The sequence below is a fragment of the Cebidichthys violaceus genome, unplaced genomic scaffold, assembly GCF_023349555.1.
Source record: "Cebidichthys violaceus isolate CVI_PGR_0920_01 unplaced genomic scaffold, fCebVio1.0.p SCAF_24, whole genome shotgun sequence".
Lineage (NCBI taxonomy): Eukaryota > Metazoa > Chordata > Actinopteri > Perciformes > Stichaeidae > Cebidichthys > Cebidichthys violaceus.
In genome coordinates, this window is record NW_027176417.1 from 1877474 (window position 1) to 1901860 (window position 24387).

Below are 24387 nucleotides of genomic sequence, written 5' to 3' on the forward strand. Positions count from 1 at the left end.
ACAGCCTACCTGTGCCGAAGGCTTTCCCGTCTTCACTGCCATAAGCTCATTATCTTCCCGTACAACACTCGACCCTCAACTCTTCCTCTCTCTCTCTCTCCCTCTCTGTGTGTGTGTGTCTCACTCTCTTGGTGCCTGTAATGTGGGCATTCCTGCAGTCAGACCAAACAATAAGGGATGTGCTCCCTGCCTATGGACCATTACATCATCAGCATGTCCTTATATGGAGCTTTGCATTGCAGAGGCTCGCAAGAAGGGGGTGTGCTTGCTCACATGTGTAACTGCGTGGTGTGTACCTGTAGCTGCGTACTTCTCAGTGCTTGAGCGAGTCTGCTGAAGTAAGTGTTTAACTAAAGGATGTGGCAGAGGAGAGGGAAAGGTTTCTCTTGACGTATGTAATGTGTGAAATATCTTGCCGGTCTGTCGATGCTCAGGAGGCAGGGCAGTAGGTGAAGAGAGACAAGGAGTTCGAGTTACAGTATTTCCTCTTGGCTCTTGTCAACATAAGTCATTTATTCAGCCGAGGAAGGAGGGAAAAAGAATCGGCTTGCAAAGTTAATAAGAAAATCTTGGAAGAGGATTTGTAATTGAAACCAAAGCTAAAGAACAAGACAAGACATGTAACACGTATCTTTGACGTGTTAAAATGTGTATTCATCCTTTTAGCTTAGCATAAAGACTGGAAACAAAGGGACACAGCTAGCCTGGCTATATTCAAAAGTAAATAAGAAAACAACAGCTCCAAAGCTCACACTCGTGTCTTGTTTCAGTTATCCCTACAAAACAAAGTGTCTAGATATTGCATTGTGAAGTAAAGTGTTACAAGAGTAGTCCAAAAAATACAAAATAAAGACTTGGGTACTTGGGTGCATGTACTCTGTTAAGTTCCACTCTTAGTATATAGTTCGTCTTGCTGCCAACACTGTGAGAATCTCTGAGGCGAGGGCTGGGTAGATACACACCTGTGGGTGTAAAAGTGGCTTTAAGCTAATGGCTCCACAAACAAAATAATGGATTGTCAAGCGGCAGCGTAATCGTAGCCAAAGCCAACACACGTTGCTCTTTATCAGTGGCACATTGTTCAGCTCACAATGCCTCAGTCTGTACCTTCATTATCAGATTGCTTTTACCTAACTCATGCATGTCTCAGGCTATAGCTGGCGACTAGATCCATCTTTTAAAAGTCTTAACATGCTGCGTCATCTATTGTCATTATGATGGGAGCAAATCTTGTAGAGATTATTTCAGGGAGGTTATTGCTATAGCTGTCAATGTTTCTGTTGTTCTGAGAAAAATGTGCCCTGTTTATTCAAACAATGAGGCCGGTGACACTGCGCGGTGCAGAAAAGAGCCGGGCAACTCAAGTAGCGGCTTCCTGACAACACACGGTGCAGCAGCAGCAGCAGGACCTCGTGTTTGGTGACCAGGCGACGATGCATGATATGCAATGAGACAGCAAATTAGTCCCAAAAATGAGTCTGTAAAAACACAAAGAGTGTTCTGTCACTATGTGCTCTCAGGCAGTATGTTGCAGCTAACTGATTCCAGCCGTACGAGCGAATAACAAGGGCAAGACTCTTCCTGTCTCTTGCCCACTAAATGAAATATGTCATGGCTTCACAATGGCTGAGGTCACTGTTGCTAAATGTTTCGAGCTCTGCCAACCGAGCAGAGGGACAGAGAGATTTGCTGGATTCATTTTAAAGCCGCACTAGGCAGGATTTTTATGTAAAAATACAAACGTACATCTTTGATAAGTAGTCAATCAACGCAAGTCAACCAACCTGGCTTCATGGCTCGATTGAACTTCTGCCAAAAGCTACGTAGCACAATTACAAGTCCCCGGTTGTCCCCTCTGTGCTATCATTCATTTCCAGCTTTAAAGGATGTAATTAGACATCAGAAGTAAAGTAATGATAGGAAACGAGGCTGGTTTGTTCAGCTTTAAGTCCACAAGCCATCTCTTAACCATCTCCACAAACTTCTGGACAACTTTAAGGCAAGAAATGCAAACCAGAAAGCTTCCATCGTAATGTACTCTAAGCAAAATTGAATTAGTTGTTCTCCAAATGTTGACAAATACAACAAATGCCAGTGTAGACACTGTGTTTAGTGGCAGATGGAGCAGCTTTTGTGAGTCACAGCCGGAGCCAGACTCACGGATTCCTAAAAAGAGGCAAACTGAAAACATGTGGCCCTACGACTTATGTGAAAACTTGCAATTAATCACAGCGCTTTCAACCAATTGGAGGAGGCTGCTGTTGGATGATAATGAATGAGGCTGTGTTAAACAAGTTTGGATGGCCATCTTGTGCACGCAGCGCCGACAGAAGCCAAAGATAGCATTGGTGTTTGGTCAGGAACACGCCATGTTGCCTGTGCAAACACACCACATTTAATTTGGTTTGGAGAATACTGCCAGTCTAAAACTTGCCATTCAATACCGTGTGATGAGGAGGACTTGTCTTGAAGCGCCGTATGGTAATTGTCACATGTTGTTGGAAGTCAGAGGCTGGAGAGATGGTTGAGCTCCCTGCTGGGACTGAAGTCTCAACTCTTCCCCGCTTCTTAAAGAAACCAGTTCCTGTCTCCACTTGAAAGTATGCCGACTGGATTGCTGAGCGAGAATTTTCCCTGAATCACTCTTGAGCCTTTAAAGTAGCATTTTAATACTTTGCCACAAGGCCATGGGAATCGGGGAGCTGTAGTGCACACTCGGGTCAAGCAGGATTGATTTCAGGCAACTTCAAAAACAACATTTCAGTGTCACACAGTTCAACGACTGAGCTCAAGCTCTTAACTATGATGTATTTTAGTTTTGTGCTCTCTCCCATTTCCTTGCAAAAAACTGTTTGTTCTTGGAACAAACAATTCAGTCATCCAAAATTAGATTCTATTTCTGGATATGGACATATTCGAGTACTGTATACTTGAAACAGATGTCAGGGATCAAACACAAGAGCAGGCCACACAAACAGGTTTGCTGTGACAAACCTCTGCCAAATGACAAATAGTGGCGGGATGAAGATGTTTCCTGTAACCTCGACGGGATGACTATCGCGCTGACAATACAGAAAAGTATGTGGAGGTTTGGGGATTTGGTTTGCATGAGCAACGTGTGCGGTTCGGCAAGGTGGTCGTTCAGCATTGCAACGTGCTGCCATGTTGTTCTCAGCGGAAACTTCCTGGAGAGTCCAAGAGTCAAAACACGAGCTACACGGATGAATGAAGGGGTTCATCTGCTAAATGATGCAGCAAACGGTTTGTAATTGGAGAAACTAGTTCTTGTCCAACCGAGACCTGTCCTGAGTTCAGACCAACATCATGACGTTGTCTCTGGCCGTCTTTGTGGCCTCGCCGTTAAGATGTTTACCACATCTTTTTCCAGTTTGATTGTGACTGAGGACCTGTGTTGCAAGTCGTACCCCTCTCTCTGCATCTACACTGTCACTGTCCAATAAAGTCCATAAAGTGCCAAAAATCTGTCTTAAATAAAAACACAGGGTAGTCAAAGAATCTGGATCAACTTCTACCACAACATAATACGACATCATCCCAAAATTGGCCAATTGGGTAAAAGCACATACTTGGAGTAGGACTGACTGTTTACCTCACAATCATGGGGTGTTTTGGAGTATCGTGGATCTATTCATGCATTTTCATTCCCTTGTTTTTGTGCTTGGTTTTATTTTATGTAAAAAATTCCAAGTGTTAATGACTTGTATGTCGATGCACTTAACTCTTAATATCTCAACAATAATGGATGGAAATGTGCATTCATGTCTGTTCTTTTGCCATTTTCTGAGGGAGAAAGATTAGTGCTGCGTTTCAATGGAAACTCAACTCAAACTGTCAAATCTTCTCGCCTGTACCTGCAACGAAATGTTGTCACCAATGCAAGGAACTGTATTCGGTCTGAATGACCTCAAAGACTTGGCTTCTACCTTTTTAATGTTATATCAGTGAACACATGATATGAGATATCCCAGATTTCTGTTACCTAAACAGTCGGCGACCAAACGTGATGAAAAGCACAGCTGTCATACGAGCACATTAGAGTGTTGTGAATGCGTGCAGGAAAAGACACCTGCCTGAGAGTTTGTAAGTGCGTGTGTGTGTGTGTGTGTGTGTGTGTGTGTGTGTGTGTGTGTGTGTGTGTGTGTGTGTGTGTGTGCGCTGGCTGGTACCTGATATCTAGCATGAATCCGATAAACCATTAATGACCAAACCAGATGGAGGAAAGATATTTCCTACCTCTGTGAGAGCTGCAGCAGTGAATGCACGTCTGTGTATCACACATTTCCACATGTTTTTTTTTTTTGTTTTTTTTTGTTGCCCTGCAGTGATATGTGTGCGAGTTAAGGAGCAGCAGAACCAGACAAAGACAAGAGACGAAGACACACACTCACCCTCTCCACCGAGCGTGATTTTGTGTTTGGTGTGATTTCTGTTGCACATCAGACAAACCGCCGTCTCGGACGAGGCCTGGTCTTGCCCCGTACGCTCAGCGCTGCCTGACACACACATGCTTGTGCGATAGGCGCAGCCCGGGGCTGATTACCTGACATACATAGATGACATCATTGACTTGTAATCAAATCCATATGTCTCCTTCCCTCATCCCCTTCTCTCGGTCTGTCTCTGTCTTTCGCTGGAATTCTGTAACTCTTTTTATCCACCCATGACTTTGTCTCCACATTCCTCTTTCTGCTTGTCTTTCTTTTATCCCTTCTCCTCTCTTGTCTTTCCCGCTTTTGTCTGTTTTTTATTTTCTTTCTGCCTCTTGTTTCTTGCCTTTTATGGCCAAAATCTTTATCTTTAAATCGTTATGGCTGACGACTTTTTGCTCGTGATGACATGTTGTACAGTCTGTCTTTGCTTTCTCTCTCTTTGACCTGCTTTCTTTTATCATCTTCATGATATTGTCTTCTCCTTTACTCTTATCTTATTTTAGTCTCTGCACCAGGTATGTGTACAAGCATGTATTTTTGCGTCTTTCTCTCGAATGAAAAGTGAGGTTGGGGTTGATCTTGACCTCTCACCCTATCTTTCTGCCAGCTGTAACCCAGGGGGAGGTTTGTAGCACTAAAGGCATGTCTGCTACCCTCTTAAAGATAAAAAAAAAGGTTATTTTTCTTCTCCAGACACTTTCTATATATTCTCCTTTGGTGAAGCCACTGCTAATAATATATTCAACTTGCAGTTCAGACTCAGAAAATGATCTGGCAGCAGCATCTTTAATTAATATTTGACTCAAGGAAAATCCAAATCTGTACCTGTCTCCATAACTCACTGTCACTGTTACATAACTAGGATTTTGCATTCTCATGCAACCTCATGAGACCCATAAGAATACTTCACTTTTTACACTTGTAGCTCCTGCTTCATTGGTTGTCTTTGTGATTTGGATTTTGGAACACACACAAAAACACTAATTTGTCATCGGTAGCCGGAAATGTCCACGATTCCCCGCACATGTGGCCCTGTGAATTGCTACTTTTTCCTACTTCTTGATGGAATCATCTTTGTTGTTCGTCCCAAAGTCAGCGTTTGGAACACATAGTTCCCTTTAGCCGCCCACATAACAAATGAAACGCGTCATGCCACCATGGAGTGATACAAGATTATAGGCAGGAATCAATCTTGCAGCCTCAGATTGAAGGGCTGGACCAGGTAGACGGGCTGTAATTTACACACTAACAACAGCTATTGCCTCACAAAGGATCACACGGGTAGTGAGAAAGTAAGAGAGGTGTGTGTGTGTGTGTGTGTGTGTGTGTGTGTGTGTGTGTGTAGTCGGCAGGGCAGTCGTGTGTCTGCTGCCTTCCATTGGTACAGCTGATAATCATTACCCCCCCAGCATTTGGACTTTTGATGTAAATCGCAACGCTTAAGGAGGATGTTCCGCCTGCTGTTTGCACAGACGTGGTGGATTTCAAAGCCAACATCAACCACCAGCCTATATGCACGGCAACGTCTTAGCATCAGCTGGCAAACACATCAGATCGGCAAATCAAACCCCGGCTCGTATAAAACAAATTTACAAGAGCAGACTTGTCTTGAAGGAAACGTATTCTTTTCTGTTGTTAATTTGCAGATCTAGCGTATCTTTAAAACTATACAAACGCATTTTCTAGCAGAATGAGTCGACAAATGGAAATGAGAAGCGACTGAAACAAAAATTTCTACGTTAGAGACACTTCGGATTCACAAAACAAAAACTGCACAGGACACATCTGCCACCTGTGTCCTGTGCAGTCGGCCTATCGTAGCTGGAGGGTTAGCAGTTACTGCTACTTAGTCAGTGGATGAATTTTTCTTTTTATGATTTACAATTTGTGTTTTTTTTTTCAAATTAGCTGAGCACTTGTCTAACCCCCTGGTTGGGAATCCTTGCCCTTCAGCATCTATTAAAGTCATCGCAGCTTTGGAGCGAGACTCCTGCTATTAAACCTCCACAAGTACGTGGTGCTGATCCACACAAACTCTTAACAATGACAATCTCGTAACTTGGCAGGAAATTCACGGGAAGAAGGGAAGTGAGACACGTACACAGCTGTCAGGTGAGCAGGGTGGAGCTGCATCCAGAGACTCTTTGATGGACTCCTGGTGGATTAGCGTTGATCTCAAACGGTCTGCTGAAGCTCTCTAATCAGATCTCAAGGAGCTGCGCTTTCTCGTTGTCAAGTCATAAAGCCTGACATTTTTCACATCCGTGTGCTTGTAGATCCACCTGTTAATCTATTCTTTTCTATTCTATCTATATCATGAACAGACACATCCATCCTCACCTGTGTCCTAATCAGCCCATCTGTCTGCACCAAAAGAAAGCTTGTATTTACTCAGTTAAAGATAACTGCACTTCAAAGCCTCAGTGCTGAGACTGTGTTTAGGGGGGGGGGGGGGGGGGCATACTAAATGCTAGTTCAGCCTGGAAAAATTACAGTGTGACCACGAGTCAATGGAGTGAAGTTTTGAGGAAATGCATGAAGCATTTTCTTTGAATTCAGTAAACTGCAGCTTATCCCTCTGAGCTGAAATAGTTTTCAGGTTTACCACCAACTCTTTCCAAAACACATTTTCAGAACGGTCGAGGACAAACAAACTTCTGCTGAAGTTCTCAAGTCTGCCATCAGTGTTGTGTATCCAACTTCTACTCAAGATATCTGCCCCGTTTGCTCTTTCTCCGACTTCTCTACAAACACCGTCCGGCATCTTTAAACACAGGAAACGGGTTCCCTAATCTGGTCATCCTGTCACAACTGCATTAATGGATAAAATCCAAAAAGCCCAAGCGAAATACACTCCACCGATCGGGGTGTCACCACATTGCTATTTCAACACTGGCCTGACTAAAGGCCCAGATCCAGAGGCCGTCGCACACAAGGCTCAGCTTGAGTCAGAGGAGAGTGTGGATGAGCTGCGAAGCAACAAGTTGCACAAGGAAAAGTTTTTATGTAACAGACATGAGAACACACTTCTGGCATTTAGACCGTAAGCCTCATTGCGCTATTTGAGGGAGGTTTACGTGTGAAAAACAGTGTGTGAAAGTGTGCCTATGTAGGGCGTTTGGCTTGCATTGAGGAGTTCTTGTTCTTTGAGTTGGCGCAGAACAGGGATTCTGTACACTTTTGATTCTAGCATCGGCAGTCGATTTAGTTTCTGATGCCAGAAACCTTTTCAGGGAAGCATTCCTCGTCTTTAGTGTTCTGTAGCCAGTTCAACGCGAGTTTGATCCTAAATTGGAGTGTAAGTAACCTTTGTAGTTCACCTCGGGGTAAGTCATCTTTAGAAATGGCTGGCGAGTCTTCCTCTCGAGGCAATGTGATTTTATCGTACGATCCGTGCGGCGAGCTTTGAGTGGTCAGTATCAGTTAGAGTATGTAGTTGACAGGTCAACAAAATCAAAATCCATTTTGTTCTTTATGTGTCGAAACACATAAAGGTTGTTGACTTTCGTAAGAGGTGAAGTGCATTTTCCGTCCGCCCTTCATTTTAGCGGTGCCACAACAGTCTCTCTCCGTAGATGACACACCGCCGTCTCTCTCCAGATGTCCTCGTTCATCACTTATCTGAACCCTCTCATAACGCTTTGGCTCTGTTCTCTTCCGCCGAAAGAGCGAGACCTCACATGACACGCATCGTTTTTCAGAAATAATGGCACACATGTGAGGGGATTAAGAGCTATTGGAAAGAAATGACAGGTGATCTGTTACATTTACTGGAAAGATGGAAGATCGGATTACAGCAAATAAAAAGATGTGGCGGGGCTACATCGCCAACAATCCCCGCCTACCAGACAACGTGTGTGACCGTTACATAGATGATTCGCATGAGTGTAACCTGCCACCTGTTTTAGGTTTGATGGACACATCAAGACAAATATGAAAAGTGTGCACAAGCTTCCGCACTAATGAAGTTTAATGTGATTTTCTCCTTCCCTCTCTCGTCTCACTCTTTCTCTTCCTCCCCTCCCGTCTTATCTCCCTGCTCTCCTCGCAGCCTTTCCATCACAGCCAGCCAGCTGCTCGCTCCGTCCCGGGATCCTCCCACTCGCTGCTCGCCTCTTTGTGTTCAGGAGGAATGTAAATGATAGTGATTCGGGATGTGGGGTGTGACGCTGGAATTTACTTAAGCGAGACAGAGCCGTGATGGACCGTGAGTCTGTGCGATCGTCTGTCTTAGTGGGTGCCTTAGGGTGACATCACTCCCCTCCCAGAGAGCTCGGAGGGGATGACACCCCGGCTGGGCGGTGGCTTGGGATCCTGGTCACAAGCTCTTTCTATTGTCTGCTCACTTCCTGTCCAGGCGTGCAGCTTTCATTATCCCAGTCACTTGGAAACCGGCCTAAAATTGCCTCTGACTCTTAATTAAAATGTGAGGAGAAGCAGACTGAGGCTCGCACCACGTCATCGGTTCAATTTCTCATGGATCGCTGTATGCCGTCCCAACGATGTTTTTCTTGGCAGCGTGTCGCCCTTTTGTTTCCCGTGGGTTATTTCCTCACAAAATGATTGCCATGGACTGTGTCACATTTAATTTAATCGAGTGATGCAAATAGCTTGAGTTAATCCTTTGTAAAATAGATGGATGCTCGATTGCACTTTGTGTTATGAGACAACTAAATTGCTGCTTGCATGTCATGTATCTCGAGTCATTTTTCTTTTTCGGAGTGAGTCACAATGCGACATGATCTCATCCTCGTCATCCTTGTCGTATTTTGCCGTAGTAAATGACGCAGAAGGTTTGCGCGTGGTTAAACGTTGTGAAACGCCGCTGGTTAGACTACTTGGTTAGAGTTAGAGAAAACATTATGGTTTGGCATAAAACAAGAATGCTTGTCACGTGACTCGGTGGCGAATCCTGTTTGTTTGAACCATACGCAACCCCTCCCTCCTGCCCTTAGCCGACATCTCGCTCTAAATGCTTTGTGCTCATCGTCAAATAATGACGCCGATGGCTTCACTGTAGCTAGTTGGAAGCCTGGTGCGTCTCATACACAGTAAGGTGTGCCTTAGACTGCAGACAGTAAATTAATATCTTTTCTTAATGTTCTTCAGGTCACCTTTTATCCTGCATCCTGGTTTAAACAGGTCCGATCTGCTCCCTTTTGTAGCTGGTTTCAACCATGACTTTATGCCACGCCAGTCCATAAAATCTGAAACCACTCGGGGAAGTGAAGGAAGGAGCATGTTAGGGATACTGTGGTAAAGTGCAGCCCTGGTGTTTTCGGGTCTCTTGGCTGCATTAGGATCCCCGTGGCAGAAAACACTTCTAATGTTGATGAAGTGCACCGGCGGGATACCTCGGTTCATGTCGAGGGCCTCGGATCAGCAGCGTTATTAATGAAAGGCCTGAATGTTGGATTTTAGCCCGTCTCTATTCTGGGTGATGTCACCGTCTGGATAGACACGACTAGCCTCACCTCAGTGACTGAACACAACACATGGCTCACATCTGGAGGGGTTCCAGAGAGGCATTTTAGTGCTGAGGGTTACGAGGTTTAGCTTTGTCCACTGGCTTCCAGTGTTGATGAGGATTGATGGTGATTTTATTTTCTTTTAGTGCAATTAGCTCTGGCAGGAAGCCTAGTCTTGAGAGGTTTTACAAGATATTTAAAAAATGTAAAAAACATCTGTTGCCGTAGTTGCATGGATCTTTACATGCCCTTCTGTCCTCTTGTTTTTTTACATTCGCAAATGCTAATAATTATAGAGCTGGTCAATGAGGATTTTAGTGAAGAACGAGTTTGTCGTTCAAAGTGATTTATGCTTTTTCAAGAAGGACCAGAATTTCATTTTGCATGACGTGTTTTTTCTGCAACATCTCCGCTCTGCAGCATTACAGTGAACATATACACCTGGGAGATTGCTAATGCAACAACAGTCTCACACTGTTGGCTGCTCAGCCGCTCCACTTGAGTAGTTGGGGCTTAACTGGGGCTTAAGCTCCCAAAGGTTGCCCAAAAGCACTTTTTGAGCCAGTAACATTCCCATCACAAGCCTACTTTTCAACATTTGGTCTCCCAAAGGCACCAGGGCCTTGAGTTAGGGGAGCCTGATGAAAAATGACTCTATGGACTCGAGCCTAATTCCAAATCAGTTTTTCATTTGATCCTAAAAATTGCATTTAAAGTGTAATATTAAAATGTGGATGCCATGCAGTTCGTCTGAAATGACGCCAAGGCCTAGCAGAGCAAAAGAATAGCTGCTAAATCTGATTTTTATGATATTTTGGCTTGAGCATAAAACTGGCTGTAATATACGGCTTCTCAAAATGTGAGCTCATATTTTCTTTGTTTGAAAAAAAAAAAAAAGTGCACCTCAGGAATGAGCTCATGCTATACTTACATTAAATTAGAGAGATCCAGGCATGGCATTTATTCTCTCTTGTGTTTGCTCTTTGTCCAGACCGCAGATACCGTACCTCCTCCTCGGCATGCTTAAACTTTACAAGAGCCCTTCTCAGGTTGTTGGACGCTTTTACACAGATTATAGGTGATATGAGGAGATATTCTCTGCACTGGCACTGGGATAATAACACAAAACATTAGTGTCTTCCGGAGGAATGAGATAAGGAACTATAAAGAAACCAGAACAAATAAAGCATAGAACATTTAATGTCACACTCGGCTCTCTGCAGAAGCCTCGTAAGGGTTTAGTATCCAACCTTACTTGTCTCCTTGCTGACATGGATACTTCCCCTTTCTTTCACTACACTAAGTCATGAGAGGCTCCTGAAACTGGATAGACCCTTTAAACCGTTTTTCCACCCTTTAGTCATACTTCCCACCCACCCACCCTTCTTCACCTCTGCCAGGAGGATTTGCTCGGTTCCAAGCCCAAAAACATTTGTCCTGAGATATCAGCCCCTGGACTTTGACAAAAGTCTGATTTCATTACACTAATCTTTTCATGGTGGAGCACACAAACAATTTAAAATCCTGCTGCAACCCCTTAACAAAAAAAAAAAAACATCTCCCGGACGTCTTTATCCTTCAGTTCAAGGCTCACTGAGGCTGCAGCTCCTCACCAGGTCAACGCAACATCAGGATAGGAGATTTCTGAGTTAAACTAAGTTGACTGCATACTTTAATCTTGGAAAAATACAGTGTAATTGAGGTTTTGGGCTTGGATCAAAAAGACCGTTTTACTTTAGAAAATGACTGCGGTTCAGAGTTTTGGGCGGAGGAAAGGAAGGTGGATGTTGTTTGTTTTGCTGTTATGACACTGCAGCTCAAAACGTGTATTCTCATAACTTATCAACCATCAGAGCTGTTGCACTGGTGCATTAATTAGCTCTGCTTTGGTCTCATCTCCTGCCACAAAACGACTTTGAGAATTTGGTTTCCTGTTAAGTCATGCACATTATTGAGAGTTAAATTACATTTCTGCAGAGGCTTGGTGGGCTTGTAAAACATTAAGCTGTTAAACATTGCTTCCACATGTTTGATACAAATATTTCTCGTGACATTACTCACAGCTACATAATGATTAAATTAAAAGGATTTCCTTCAGATATTTATATAATCATTCATTACTATTGAGGGAAAGGTGTGTCTGAAAAGATAATGTTTACCCTCGTATCTCAGCCTAGTAACAGAGCAGTGCCAGCTATTCTCCAGTCTCGTAACCTTACAGCAACGCCTTCTCATCAATCATCTCCAGTACCTTGCATCGGATCTGGGCGGGGGGGAATTTAAAACCCAACTGTGGCTCTTATTTCCTGGTTGGTCTGAGAGTCCTGTCAAAGCCCAGGATGCACTGCGACATGGTGGTCCCTCTGACAGCTCTCTATTGTTCTCCGCCAAACAGTCAATCCCCAAAGTTTTACATTTTGGTTTCCATATCACATCTTGACATCCGTCTCGACAGGTCCTGTAATACAGCCTCCCACAACAACCACAAACTTTTACCTCCACTCACTTTTTTTTACATCTTTAAATTCCTTTGAGATGATGAATGCTAAACATTGTACCGATGCAAGAAAATCCAATTCCCTTAGCCACCAATAAAGAGCTGTAATTACTAGGAACCAAAAGCAATGGCTTTGTTTTCCAGACAAACTTCGTCAAGGAAAAGTAAATTAAACCCTGCTCCCTATAAACATCCCTCATTACCAGTTAGCCCCTCTAAATCAGGTGCTTCTTAACCCCCTTAGAAAGTTACAAGAGCTATTTTCAATTTTACTCAAATCTCATAAAATCCCTGCAGACACAATGACTCAAGGAAATGGATCTTTTACTGGATGACAAAATAATTATCTAAAAATAAATATACATCTTCTAATACGGTTAAGAAGGTGAGTAGAGGAAAGTAAAAGCAACAATAGTTGCATATAGATGCAAATCCCTAACGCTGCTACCACTTGACAGGATATTATTTATTGCTTTGCCTCCACAGCAAGGTGTCCTTCATCAAGATGAGCGACATGTGGTGGGGTGTGAACTTCCCAAATGAGAGGGAGGACTTGTAGGCAACAATTTCCATTGTGTAATGTAGTGAGAGAGAAAAAGATAACTCAAAATGGTTCTTTTTTTTGTGCCAAAAGCTGTCCCATGGGCAGGCTTTTATTGCCTGTAAGGCTCGGCTAAAATGACTCTTCCTCCCAGTGGTTGAAACAGGATGTGAGGTCACGTGTTGTGCTGACACAAACGTCCTGAGTGGACTCATCTGCCAAGGTGTTGCCAGAATACCTTTTTTTATGGATATATATTTTCTTAAACACTTAATTGTATCTCCCCATTTAGCATTTATAAGCAATAAATAAACACACTATACATTTTAAACAATAGCTTAAAACATAGTTCGGCTTATAATTAATTTAATTGTTATTATTATTATTATTATGATGATGTTTGTATATAATGAATTTGAAGTTTCCATAAACTGGTGTATAAACAATTTAATGATTGTCAATATAATGAAGTATGTGTCATACTTGTACTCTTTATTGAAGTATATATTTTTTCATTTTTTACTCTACCCACTGTTGAATCTATGCAATGTGACTTGAAAGCTCTGGTACAAATGTAGTAAGTGGACCTTGAGTCACTTTTATAATAGTGTTTTTTACACATTAGCGCAATCATGCTGCACACAGTATCAATAAATATAATAGCAGCTTTGTAATACTATTATTTATTATCCATTTACTGTTTACACACCAGTTAGGAAAGTTATAATCGTTGACAAATACATTAATAAATACTTAAAAATGTCCTGCTTACAACTACATAATGTGTTAAAATCACTCTACGGCGTTTCAATAGCAAATATGTAATTGCTATATATTCCATCATGTTGACGGCCTGCTACAGCACAGCAGCAATCCTGTCTTTGTTCAAAACAAAAGGGGGGGAAATGTCACCACATTGATTCACTTTCCCTGTTTGCACAATCCACCGAGGCCACGTCCAGATAGCCCATTCACCACAATGAGGCGTTTGAGTTGGCAGATCCAGGCAGGCTCTTTCCTCCCTCCATATTTCACTCACTATCTCGACACCGAGTTGGCCGCGAGCGCAGGCACAGGCTCATTGTTCAGACGCTGCAGCTGCCAGCTACAAGGACGTAATGTGCAAGTTTCTCGCTGTCGCTTCCTTCCAGCCTGACAGGACGAGAGGGAAAAATTGCTTCCCTTTGCCATGTTTTGCCAAGCTGTAACTCAAGAAGGTGTCTGCTAGAACAAATGTGAGAAGAAGGTAAATCAGAGAGGTTAGCCCTCGCTGGCGGGTCAACGTATCCTCTACGTGTCGTTCTTTGGATTTTCTCTGGTGCTTGTTGCAATTTGAGTCTCGCCATCATTCGCTGTCTCCAGCTCTGGCAGAGGCCCCGCACGGTTCACAGCAAGCGTAGAAATGTCATGCTAACTCTACATTAGCTGCATTTTTTACTCCTCGACCCCGGCCCTCCGCCCTCGGTGCTATTTCCTTTCACAAATAGAAGATTAGCTCGTTCATCACTCCTGCAGATTCCCAGTCAGCAGAATCATTTGTCAAGCTCCGTCCAGTGGACCATTCAGTTCTCTCTGGTTATTTCTTTTCCGAACGCTGACAGACGTTACAAATAATCTGTCTTAATGCTCTAAGAACACTGTGGCTCAATTTGACTGCAATATTTCACGTGTAGTCAGACGGATGCCATTTTGCCATCAACAAAGCACCATCACCATGCAGAGACACGATCCGGTGTGATAACGCAGCCCCACACTGAGGCTGACACACCTTAGAAACAGAAAACTGCACTTTAACACACATGCTGGTTAGAAAAATGACTTCTCCCGCAGTGTTATAGCAGAAAATAAGCCTTTATTTGGCCACCTTCTGCACTCTTGTCTTTGAAACGAGAAGCTGATTTAATAGATCTCTTCAAATTATTCCACGCTACAAAACAAGCGAAAAGACTTTCCCAGAACAGAAATAGCGTACAGTACAGCGTTTAAGTTCTATTTTAAGGTTTCTCTCCTTTTAAAGCAAGTTTGAAAAAGGTTGGAAAATAACGAGCAGCGAGTCTCGCGTCCTCGTGGTCGGTGAGGTCTAATCGCTGCATTCTATCAGGGAGATGTAATCACATTACGCCATGCAATGACGACTCTCGGGGCCTAATTACCACCTAGTTTGCAGATGTGACGGAGTAATACTTTGACAGTCTCTCACACACACTTTAAATAAGGGTGCACACATAAAAAATACGCTTTTATGTGGGTGGTGTCTGTTTTATGTTACTGCCTTTTGTCCGATTGATGCACCGCTACCGGCACATCTGCAGTGCAGAGTTGTTCTGCATCTGTGAGTGTTGGTGCACCTCGTCTCTTATCTTGTTAAAGATTACCTTCATATTTTAGTTTAATTCCACAATTAAACAAAAACAAGCAATGACAGATTGTTAATCAGGAAACGAGGCCGTGAACAAACTAGAACAAGAACAAGCCACTGGATTACTTCCATCATATCTACAGGAAATGCTTTGCTCACACCAATCCACTTCCGTTGGTGATTTTCTTTTCCCAAAACAGACAACGGATCCAAAATGCAAACTATGAGCTCACTTCTTTCAACAACCAACAACCAACGCTCATTTCTCTGATCATGCAGATTTTGTGTATTCACTTTACTATAGAGACTATATTTTCTTAAATACTATAAAAACTCAAGTTTTGTTACCAGAAATCCTTCTTCACTCTTAAAATTGGTTCTAAGCTTCATTCCTGCTTGACAAAAAGCCCTCTAACACCCACTAACATCTGGCTTTCAGTGGCAAAAAGGTTACAATCGACATTCATTCCCAGGACAGATTACTACTGCAGTAGTCACACGATGCTATGTGAATAAATGATACATAAAATCAACAGGGATTTGGACAATTATTATAATTAATGAACAAAACATACAATTTAATATTCTCTTCTTAAAGCCACCAGACTCCAATGACTGAAACAGTGATTTTACCTCGCTGATCATGATAAAACACACAAAATAAAACTCATCAAAACCATCTTTGTTAGTCTTTCCACTGTTCCAATAATCATCAATCATTGAGAGTTTGAAAGAGGGACTGAATAAGTAACAGATATTAAAAAGAAGAAGAAATAGCGACAGTAGCTGTTATTGTTTTACTAACCCTGTTGGTTGGTTGGAAAAGGGTGTAACTATAGGAAAACATAGTTTTTCAAATAAATCACTGTGCACACAGAGTCACTGTCTCACAGTTTATAGATAAAGTTGTGCAGTTCAACAGAAAGAGGAGAAGTTGCCTTGTCTTAAATACCATCAACCTTGTCACAGTAGAGTCAGACGGATGAGCCAGAGGTGGAGGAGACTGTGGAGCAATCTGCTCGTTATCTGGCCAAAGCAGAAAAAGGAGTGTTGGCTGACCAGCCCGAATTAGGTCAGTGGCCTCTCAGTTTTTCCTACGATGTGGAAATGATAGTGACGAGTGTCTGGATACACAAACAAAGCATTCTATGGTCCCATCAATACTTTGATGTCAAATGTCAGTAACTGACAGTAAATGTAGGGCCCTGTACAGTAAACAGGGAGTGATTTTAGATACAGCAGTTCTCTAACTTCTCTAGCCAATCAGTGCTCAGAACGAACACGGGAGGACCAATCAGATTCAGCGCCTTCAGCACGTTGCCTCACGGTTCTGTGACTGCAGTTAAAAGAGCTGAGAAGATATGAAATGATGCTTAAACTGAGATGTTAGATATGTTTGTTTTATCAAAGAAGTGATCAAGGCACAGTTAACTTCATGATTAATTGACAAATTCTAACTAGGTATTGGTATTTTTAACTAGTTTAACAGATTAGATCAAAATTTAGCTGTCAAATAAATACATTTGATTATAATATACATTATTTCCCTTCATTTATTGAAGTTGAAATAAATGTACTTCATTACTTTCCACCACTGACTACAGATGAAAACAATCCAATTTTCCTATATGAACACATCAGCTGTAAATCTTCTTGAAACCTTTTTTTCTAATGATTGTCATGAAGGCCAGAACATCGCATCATTTTTGGCGACTGAGCCACCGTGACATCAACAGCTATCCCTTAAATCTCCGCACTGCAAAGTCTTTTCAGCCGTTCTCTTTCTGGACTCGCTTTGTCCATAAATTCAGCGTTTAGTTAGCATATTTGTCGTCTAAACGAGACGACATTCTCATAAAGTTGTAGAGAACTCCGGCGATGCGCTGACGCATTTGTCAGAATGTGTTTGGAGCGTGAAGAGGTGGCTGCACGTTGTGTGTGTGCGCAGAGGCTGTCGCTGAATCTGTCACGTTGGTGTGATTCCTGACCTCAGCATGGGGGCACGCTGGTGGGGCTTCAAAGCGGTACGACTGCAAATATCTGAGTCACGTCATATGCTGCAGTCAGAGCGAGGAATAAGCTTTCCTTCCCATAAAAGGAAGGGTTTCAAAAAACGCGTGCTTTTTCCTGTACCAACATTTAATAAACAGAACATATGTTTCCCGAAAGTTTAGAATGTCTGAGTTTGAAACTGACCAGACAATTTCTCCTAAAACATATCTCATGCTCTCATTTATCATATCAGAAGTTTGAAGCTGGCTTTGAACAGGAATGTATAAAATGCACCAGGCCGAGACATTTTTGGGAGGAATACAGGTGTGCTCCTCCTCAGAGTCGGGAACAGACGTATCGGCCTCAGCAATCACACGTTGGCCACAGTTGATGAATGAGGCAGATTTCTGTCTGCTCACCAACAGTTTTAGGAGGACTGATATCTTAACAACACATAGGTGAAGACAGATCCTGCTCATGCATGCACTGGAATATGTGTATAAACAGCAAAAACATCTGCTTGACAACTTCCTAAAACACTGTATAACTGTTTTTTTTTTTTTTTTTAAGTTTACAACCTGCCTCTAAGGTGAACCGGCAGAGACAGGAACAGTAATAATTAATAACCCCCCCCCCCAAAAAAAAGTCCCACATCGTAAAAAAATCAAATAACGCTGTGCTCCGTTTCAAAAGAACAGGGCAGGACCGGATAATAAGCATCTCAGCGATGGTGAGGACATCGCCGAAGAATGTTCTCGATCGGATCCACACTAGTGATGTCACCACCGCTGCAGTTAAGTCAGCCAGATGGCATGAAGATGTATCGTGTGCCCTGCAAATCATTAAGACGAGGAAGGTCATGCGGTGTCACGTTAGCAGCTACTGCGCTTTTTATCTCCGAAAACTCCCCCTAATAATAATAATAGTAAATAGTAATTATAAGTTATTGTGCCAGCACGTTTGTTTCATATCGTCTGCGGGCTGTTTTCCCATCACACCCTTTGTTTCTATGGCAAGTTCACATCTATCGAACACCCTCGCGAAGGCCCCGATGCATTGTGCAAGCGTCATGACGAATGAAATATGTGGGAAAGTACGCACATTTTTATTAACGTGAATCATAACATGTTGCGGAAATCGAGTGACATTCGACAGTCACAGACATCTGATTTCAAAATGTTTCAGCTGTTGTGTAGCTCCGGATCTCATTGCCAATAACCACGCAGTGAATGTAGCGTCACACACAGCGAACTCTGCGGTAACGTCCACTCATGTACAGTTTGGTCAGTGCTAGATTTTTGTTGAGTGTGTATATACAGGATTTTTGGTTTCAATATAACGACCAATATTAGTTTTTCACATTAACACATGACATAAACCAAGAAGTGTATCTATGAAATGTACTGAGCAAGATATTTTACAGCTGTTGTTGCTCTTTAATGGACTTTACTGTTTCTAAACAACACATATTTAGCTGTTTCTTGATATGTATTGACCAACATATACACATATACACAGTATCTTATTCTGAGTACTTCTCACCTTTTAATACTGCAGTTTTTCTCTTTGTTATGTTGAGGTAGTGTTTATTATTACGTGTCAGAGACAACAGTGTTAAAGTGTTAAAAACGAAACAGCAGCAAGTGAGACGTCCATCCAAAGAAACCTGGATTCAGCAACAGCAGACCTTTTGCCTCCCTTCAGTATAAAATGATCCCAGACCAGCTGGCTTGGTAAACATGAGCGCGCTGTGTGCATTTTACTGCCATTACATCACAGCAGTTCTGCCGCGTTTCCAAGCTCATGTTCCCGTCGCTGTCATCCGGAGACATCAGCATGTGTAGCTTTAAAGGGTAACGATAGCAGGGGGCTCCTATTTCCACGCGGCCTCTCTGGGTTCAGTGCATCACATGTCAACATGAGCTGAACTCCTCACACTGACTTCAGTCAGTGTGATCCGAACGTGAGCCGGGATTTAAGTTTTGTTATGCTATGCATGAAATCAGAGGATACAGATGGTCGTAAAACGCGTTTCTCTGCAGAAGAGCAAAGGCGAGCAAAATGCCTGCTGTGGCGTTGCTGTATGCAGCGTGTGTGTGTGTGTGTGTGTGTGTGTGTGTGTGTGTGTGTGTGTGTATATCTGTGCGCTGAAGTCATGTCGTAGGTAACATCTGCTGATGGTTAAGATGCCGCTCTCGCTCTCACACCCCTGCTGCTCCTGCAGTACCTGACTCGCGATGAGGTCATCGCTCATGGACGGCCGCTTGATCGCAAATTAATCAGAGGGGAGCCGGGTTCCTCCCCAACCCCCCCCCCCCCCGGCCCAGATTAACTTGCGTTTTAGGGGCTTTCAGGGTGAGACAGTCAGCAGTCAGAGTCATAATCCTGCTATGACGTAAGGTCAGAATGGAAAAGGCAACAGCAGGAGGGAGGTTTATAATTGTACAGTGCGAGTGTGTGCTCCTGGAGAGGGGTTTCTCCAGGTTACTCCAGGATGTAAGCACAACTTTCCAGGAAATGACTATATCCAGCTAAAATGCATCACACAACAACGCGTTAACAAGAGTGACATTAAAGCCCAGTGCGACCTGGTGCCTCTGGTACTGTACGTGTTGAGCCGTGGCCGCCGGTCTCAAAACACAGAGAGCTGTTTCATCTCTCCTCAAACAAGTGATAAGTGGAGTTTCCTCTTGAAAGGCAAAGCTATTTTGGGGGTTTTCAGTTTTTCTAGCCCTCTGTAATAATGTTTTGGACGGAGTGCAGAGGAGAACAGAAGCCGATGATCAAACTCTGGGTTTTGTGCTCGGGCGAAGGACTAAAATGACGTTTGCTCAAGCTCCTCTGGGTTTCTTTGTTTCTTCCCGAGGCTGCCTTGATGCCATGTCTACCTCTCCGTCTTTAGAGGACTAGTGGGCTGTTACATGAAAGAAATATATCTTCTTGTTAAAACTTTTTTCCTGATCAGCACTGGAAGTTTTGACAGCACATGGGAGTACATCCCCAATTTTATTGGCTGCGGGACTGCGAGTTTTAAAAGATGATTCAGTTAGCTTTTTTTTTTTCAGCTTGGGTCTGATTTAGTTTTGTTCTGGGAACACAAGGACATCACTGAAACTGATTAAAGCGTTGTCATAAGCAATAGAAATGATGGTCAAAACTGCAAAAATAAGACCCAACTTATGCTAAATATCCAGCAAACTGTACATCTACTGTTCATGAACACCATACGTGTATTCTCACTCATGTGCGTGAACTTAAAGCGGTACTCTATAGTAATATCGATAAATTGCATGCATTTATGTGCAGAATCCGTAGGTAACAGGACAAGAATCTGGTCTAGGAATCTTTCTGGTTTACCGAGTAGTGTTGACTTGTTTCAGCTGGCTTCGGGTGAATTCAGGTAAACGGTTTGTGTGGTGCGCAAAAGAGGTGGAAGCCATTGGCCAAAAGGCAATCTGGGAACCCACCAGATGTTTCCTGACAATGATTTAGCTTTTTATTGGTTCAAGGCTTGCTTGTAAACTCGTGAGAGCTTCCATTCTCATGATTGGTATCGAATAAAGTAATGGTAAAGGGTTACTGCTATTAGTACAAGCTTGTAACCTGGACAAACAACTCAGGGAGGGAATGAGGCACAGTTAGAGGACACCTCCACACACACACACACACACACACACACACACACACACACACACACACACACACACGCGCGTTACGTCCAACTGCTGAGGACAGATGACAACAGCAGATACTGAACACCCCCCACACACACTTGCTTCGATGTACTTTTACTGAAGTCTGAAGAACCTGAGACTGAAAATATACACCCTCATCAACTATTTCCATGGTAATCTGGCGTCTTGTTGAACATGCAGAGTGATTGATGCTTCTCAGAGCCATTAGCTTAGTTTTTCTTTTTAGCTCTCCTCTCAGTCATATAAATCTTTCGCTTTTTCTCACGCGGTAATTAGCTCGACCCTGGACAGAGGCCTGTTATTCATGGCAGCCTGTCCTTCCTGACCTGCCCGGTGACAAAGCGCAGACTGTCGTCACACAGTCCGCCGGTCCAACTCAAACATTCTGCTGCGGCTGAGGTGCAATGATGTGATAGACGATATGAAATGTTACGTTATGAAATGAAATGTATGGTGAGTTTTGTGTGTGCGATATTGCCGAGGAAGCAGTAAACGGAACACTGCAAGTGACTGCTCTGTGTTTCCACAGAAGAGACGTGTTTCCACCTTTTGGTCTTTGCCGGCGATGTCAAGCAGCACTTCCACATCAATCATCCCAGACTCATCTCACGACACGCACGCACAGTAATCTAAAGTAGTTGTAATGCCTCGTTATTCTGCGCAACACAGGCAAAGTACAACGCCTCCGAACGCCACACATGTGAAGCTACAGCGAAGAGAATGTTTGCCATATTGGGATGGGAATGTCATTAGTTTTGCAGGTTTTTAGTCATAAACTAAACTAAAAAAATTACCTGATGATGGCACTAGAAGAAAGCACCGCCAAAGTTATTACAAAATTACAAAACATCTGTTGTGGTCTTAGGTCAGTGTACAGGACAGAGGCACGTTATTTTACCGCATTTAACGCATTATAAAACGGCGGCACAAACAATCCGATCTTCAGGTGCGCCTCGTTCTGAGCTGCTGCCTCTGAGCTTCGGTTGCGCTGAAATGCAGACTTAGCTGAAGGATAGGTATCAAGGGATATGTTTCTTCACCGCGGTTCACAAATACCCGCAGTGCTACCATAAAGCAGAGCTGTAAATGTAAAGCTTATTTGTGTATCTAAGCTCAAACCTAAACTCGACAAACTCTCGCCTCCCTCGCTCGGTCGCTGGATCATCTCCAGTAAAAACTCTTGGTTGGCTCCAGCTTTGTGCAGAGTTGTTCAATAAAAGGTGATAATAAAAGTAAAGGATCTGGTACAGGTCATGGGAAAAACAATAATGGAATTCTTTAGGGTGTTTTTCCCCTGTAATCCTGAAGAATGCTTTGATTTATTGCTAACTTTATTTGGGATTATTGAGACATTTTGGCAGCGCTGAATGGATCGTGTTGAATGGAGGATTTGAAAACTCAAGCTTATTCAATGTTGATTCTGGTTATGTTGTTTGTTGGGAGACTGCCATCTTTTCTCAGTGACTTCCTGGTGTTAACTCGTACACTGACCTCTCGCGCTCCTGCTCCAGCAGGTTGGTGAACTCGTCGCTCTTCTTCATGAACTCTCCGTGGTTCCTCTTCTCGTCCTCCAGCTTGTACAGGGCCTGTTTGTGCGACTGCTCCACCATCAGCAGCTGCTCCAGCATCCGCCGGTGCGTCTCCCTCTGCTTCTCCACTAACTTGTCCAGCTGTGGGGGCAGCACATAGAAAACACCTGTCACATCTGGACCGCTCTGCGTTAGTCAGACACAGTCACTGAGGGTGTTTCAGACCCTATATAGAGTCTTTTGATTGAGGGTTGGTGTTACCTCTACCATGGGCCTCTCGTAGATGTCCTCCTGGAAGATGTCAGCTTTGCCCTGGATGGCGTCTCTCTGCAGGGACTGCAGGACTGTCTGTGGTGTGACAAAGCCATATTTGGCCTCCAGCAGGGCCATGTCCATTTTCTCTGCCTTCAGCACTGTGATCACCTCGTCTCTGGCCTGCAGTGGGGAAAGAAAGGTGCATTTGGTTAGACTCAACTTTGTTAAACAGGATTAACAAACAGCAGAGTTTTAGCAGGAAAGACCTTTTAAATATTATATTTGCTTTTGTCTACCTTGTTTCCTTGTATCTAGCTTCTTTAACCTCAGCGATAAGGCAGACTTTGCCATGTTCCTATCATACAATAACAGTGATTAATTCCTGGATCCAGAGCTGGAATGACAGGAAGTAGCCTCAGCTGTTGGCTGTCTATTAACACAGGCTTTTAGTCTTTCTCAAGTGCCCACTGAGCCACTGTGTCAGACTGGGGCCGGAGCCATGACTGCTGTTCCCAAGGCCCAGTCATCTCTACATTCTGGATTACCTGCAGCTCTCCCTCCAGCAAGCTCAGTAGAAAGACGAGGTCATCTCGGGAAAGGTCCCTGCCCTTCTCCCTCCGACCTCCTTTTGCAGCTCCGCTGGCGCTGCTACTCCCGCTCCCGCTCCCGCTCCCGCTCCCGCTCCCTCCAGCACAGGTGCTGTTCTTGGCCGTCTTGTGATTCCGCTGAATGGTGCCGGTGTCGTCCGGCGGCTCCCGGTGTCGGCTGCGGCGCTCGGCCCTTCCCGAGGGCTCCTCTCGCTCTACGGATCGCTTGCGTGTGTCCGCCTGCTGCTGCGCCGCCTTGGCCTTGGTTATGTCCTCCAGACTGTTGCTTCGGGATCGCATGTTCCTCTTCCTGTTGAATGAATGGAAGATTGAAGGATGAGGGTGTTTTTTTTTTTATCCTTCATCCAGATGCACACACTGCACCACCTCTCCTGTTAGTGTCTAAGTGTCTTGCATTCCTCTTGTGAATCTAATGCATTATTTATCTTTGCATCAAGTTAAAACAGAGGCAACAGAACAAACAGAATACATAATGTGCCAAATTTGAATCCATGACTTTGACTTTTAAGGGCTTAAAGGAACGCTGAACGCTCTCAGATGCTTTTACACTGTCATCTGAAATCAATCCGTGATGTTTGTTTCCTTCCAGGAGTTACTGTGTGACTAATGAGATACCTCGATTTACATTTTCTGGCCAGATGATTCAGGCATTACTGGGCATGGATGTCACTTTCACTCATTGATGTATTTTCTGTTTTTCAAACAAACCAGACAAATTCCAAGAAAAACACAATTGGATCTCGTCACACTGTGCCGAGATGACCTGTTGTCATCATACAGTGAGTAGGCCGTAAACTAGACCTAAGTACTACATCCAGTTACACATGTGTCATCTGTACAGCGCAGCAGCATGTCGTCATTGCCTGTCAATCATTAGTCACTGGCACAACTTCTCTTTTTTGGACCCCAGACTTTAAGTCCTGTCCTTATGTCATTCACGGCTAATGAATTTTCACATAACGAGTCATTTTCGACGGTAAAAAGGCGGCTTT

At 43.5% G+C, this 24387-nt stretch overlaps 1 protein-coding gene across 2 annotated transcripts in view; it reads right to left on the reverse strand.

Moving 5' to 3' along the window:
- filip1l (filamin A interacting protein 1-like) overlaps positions 1–24387 on the reverse strand; it is a 60947-nt gene that overhangs the window by 13942 nt on the left and 22618 nt on the right. Inside the window, exons 2-4 of one of the 2 annotated variants that reach the window (XM_068719386.1) lie at positions 23333–23684; positions 22794–22967; positions 22495–22673 (exon numbers count right to left, since the gene is read on the reverse strand). In XM_068719386.1, the coding sequence (XP_068575487.1) occupies positions 22495–22673; positions 22794–22967; positions 23333–23674 (695 nt within the window). In that variant the 5' untranslated portion in view covers positions 23675–23684. Of the gene's footprint in view, positions 1–9; positions 148–22494; positions 22674–22793; positions 22968–23332; positions 23685–24387 lie in introns of those variants that run through there. The other variant, XR_011103665.1, reaches the window with a different exon arrangement.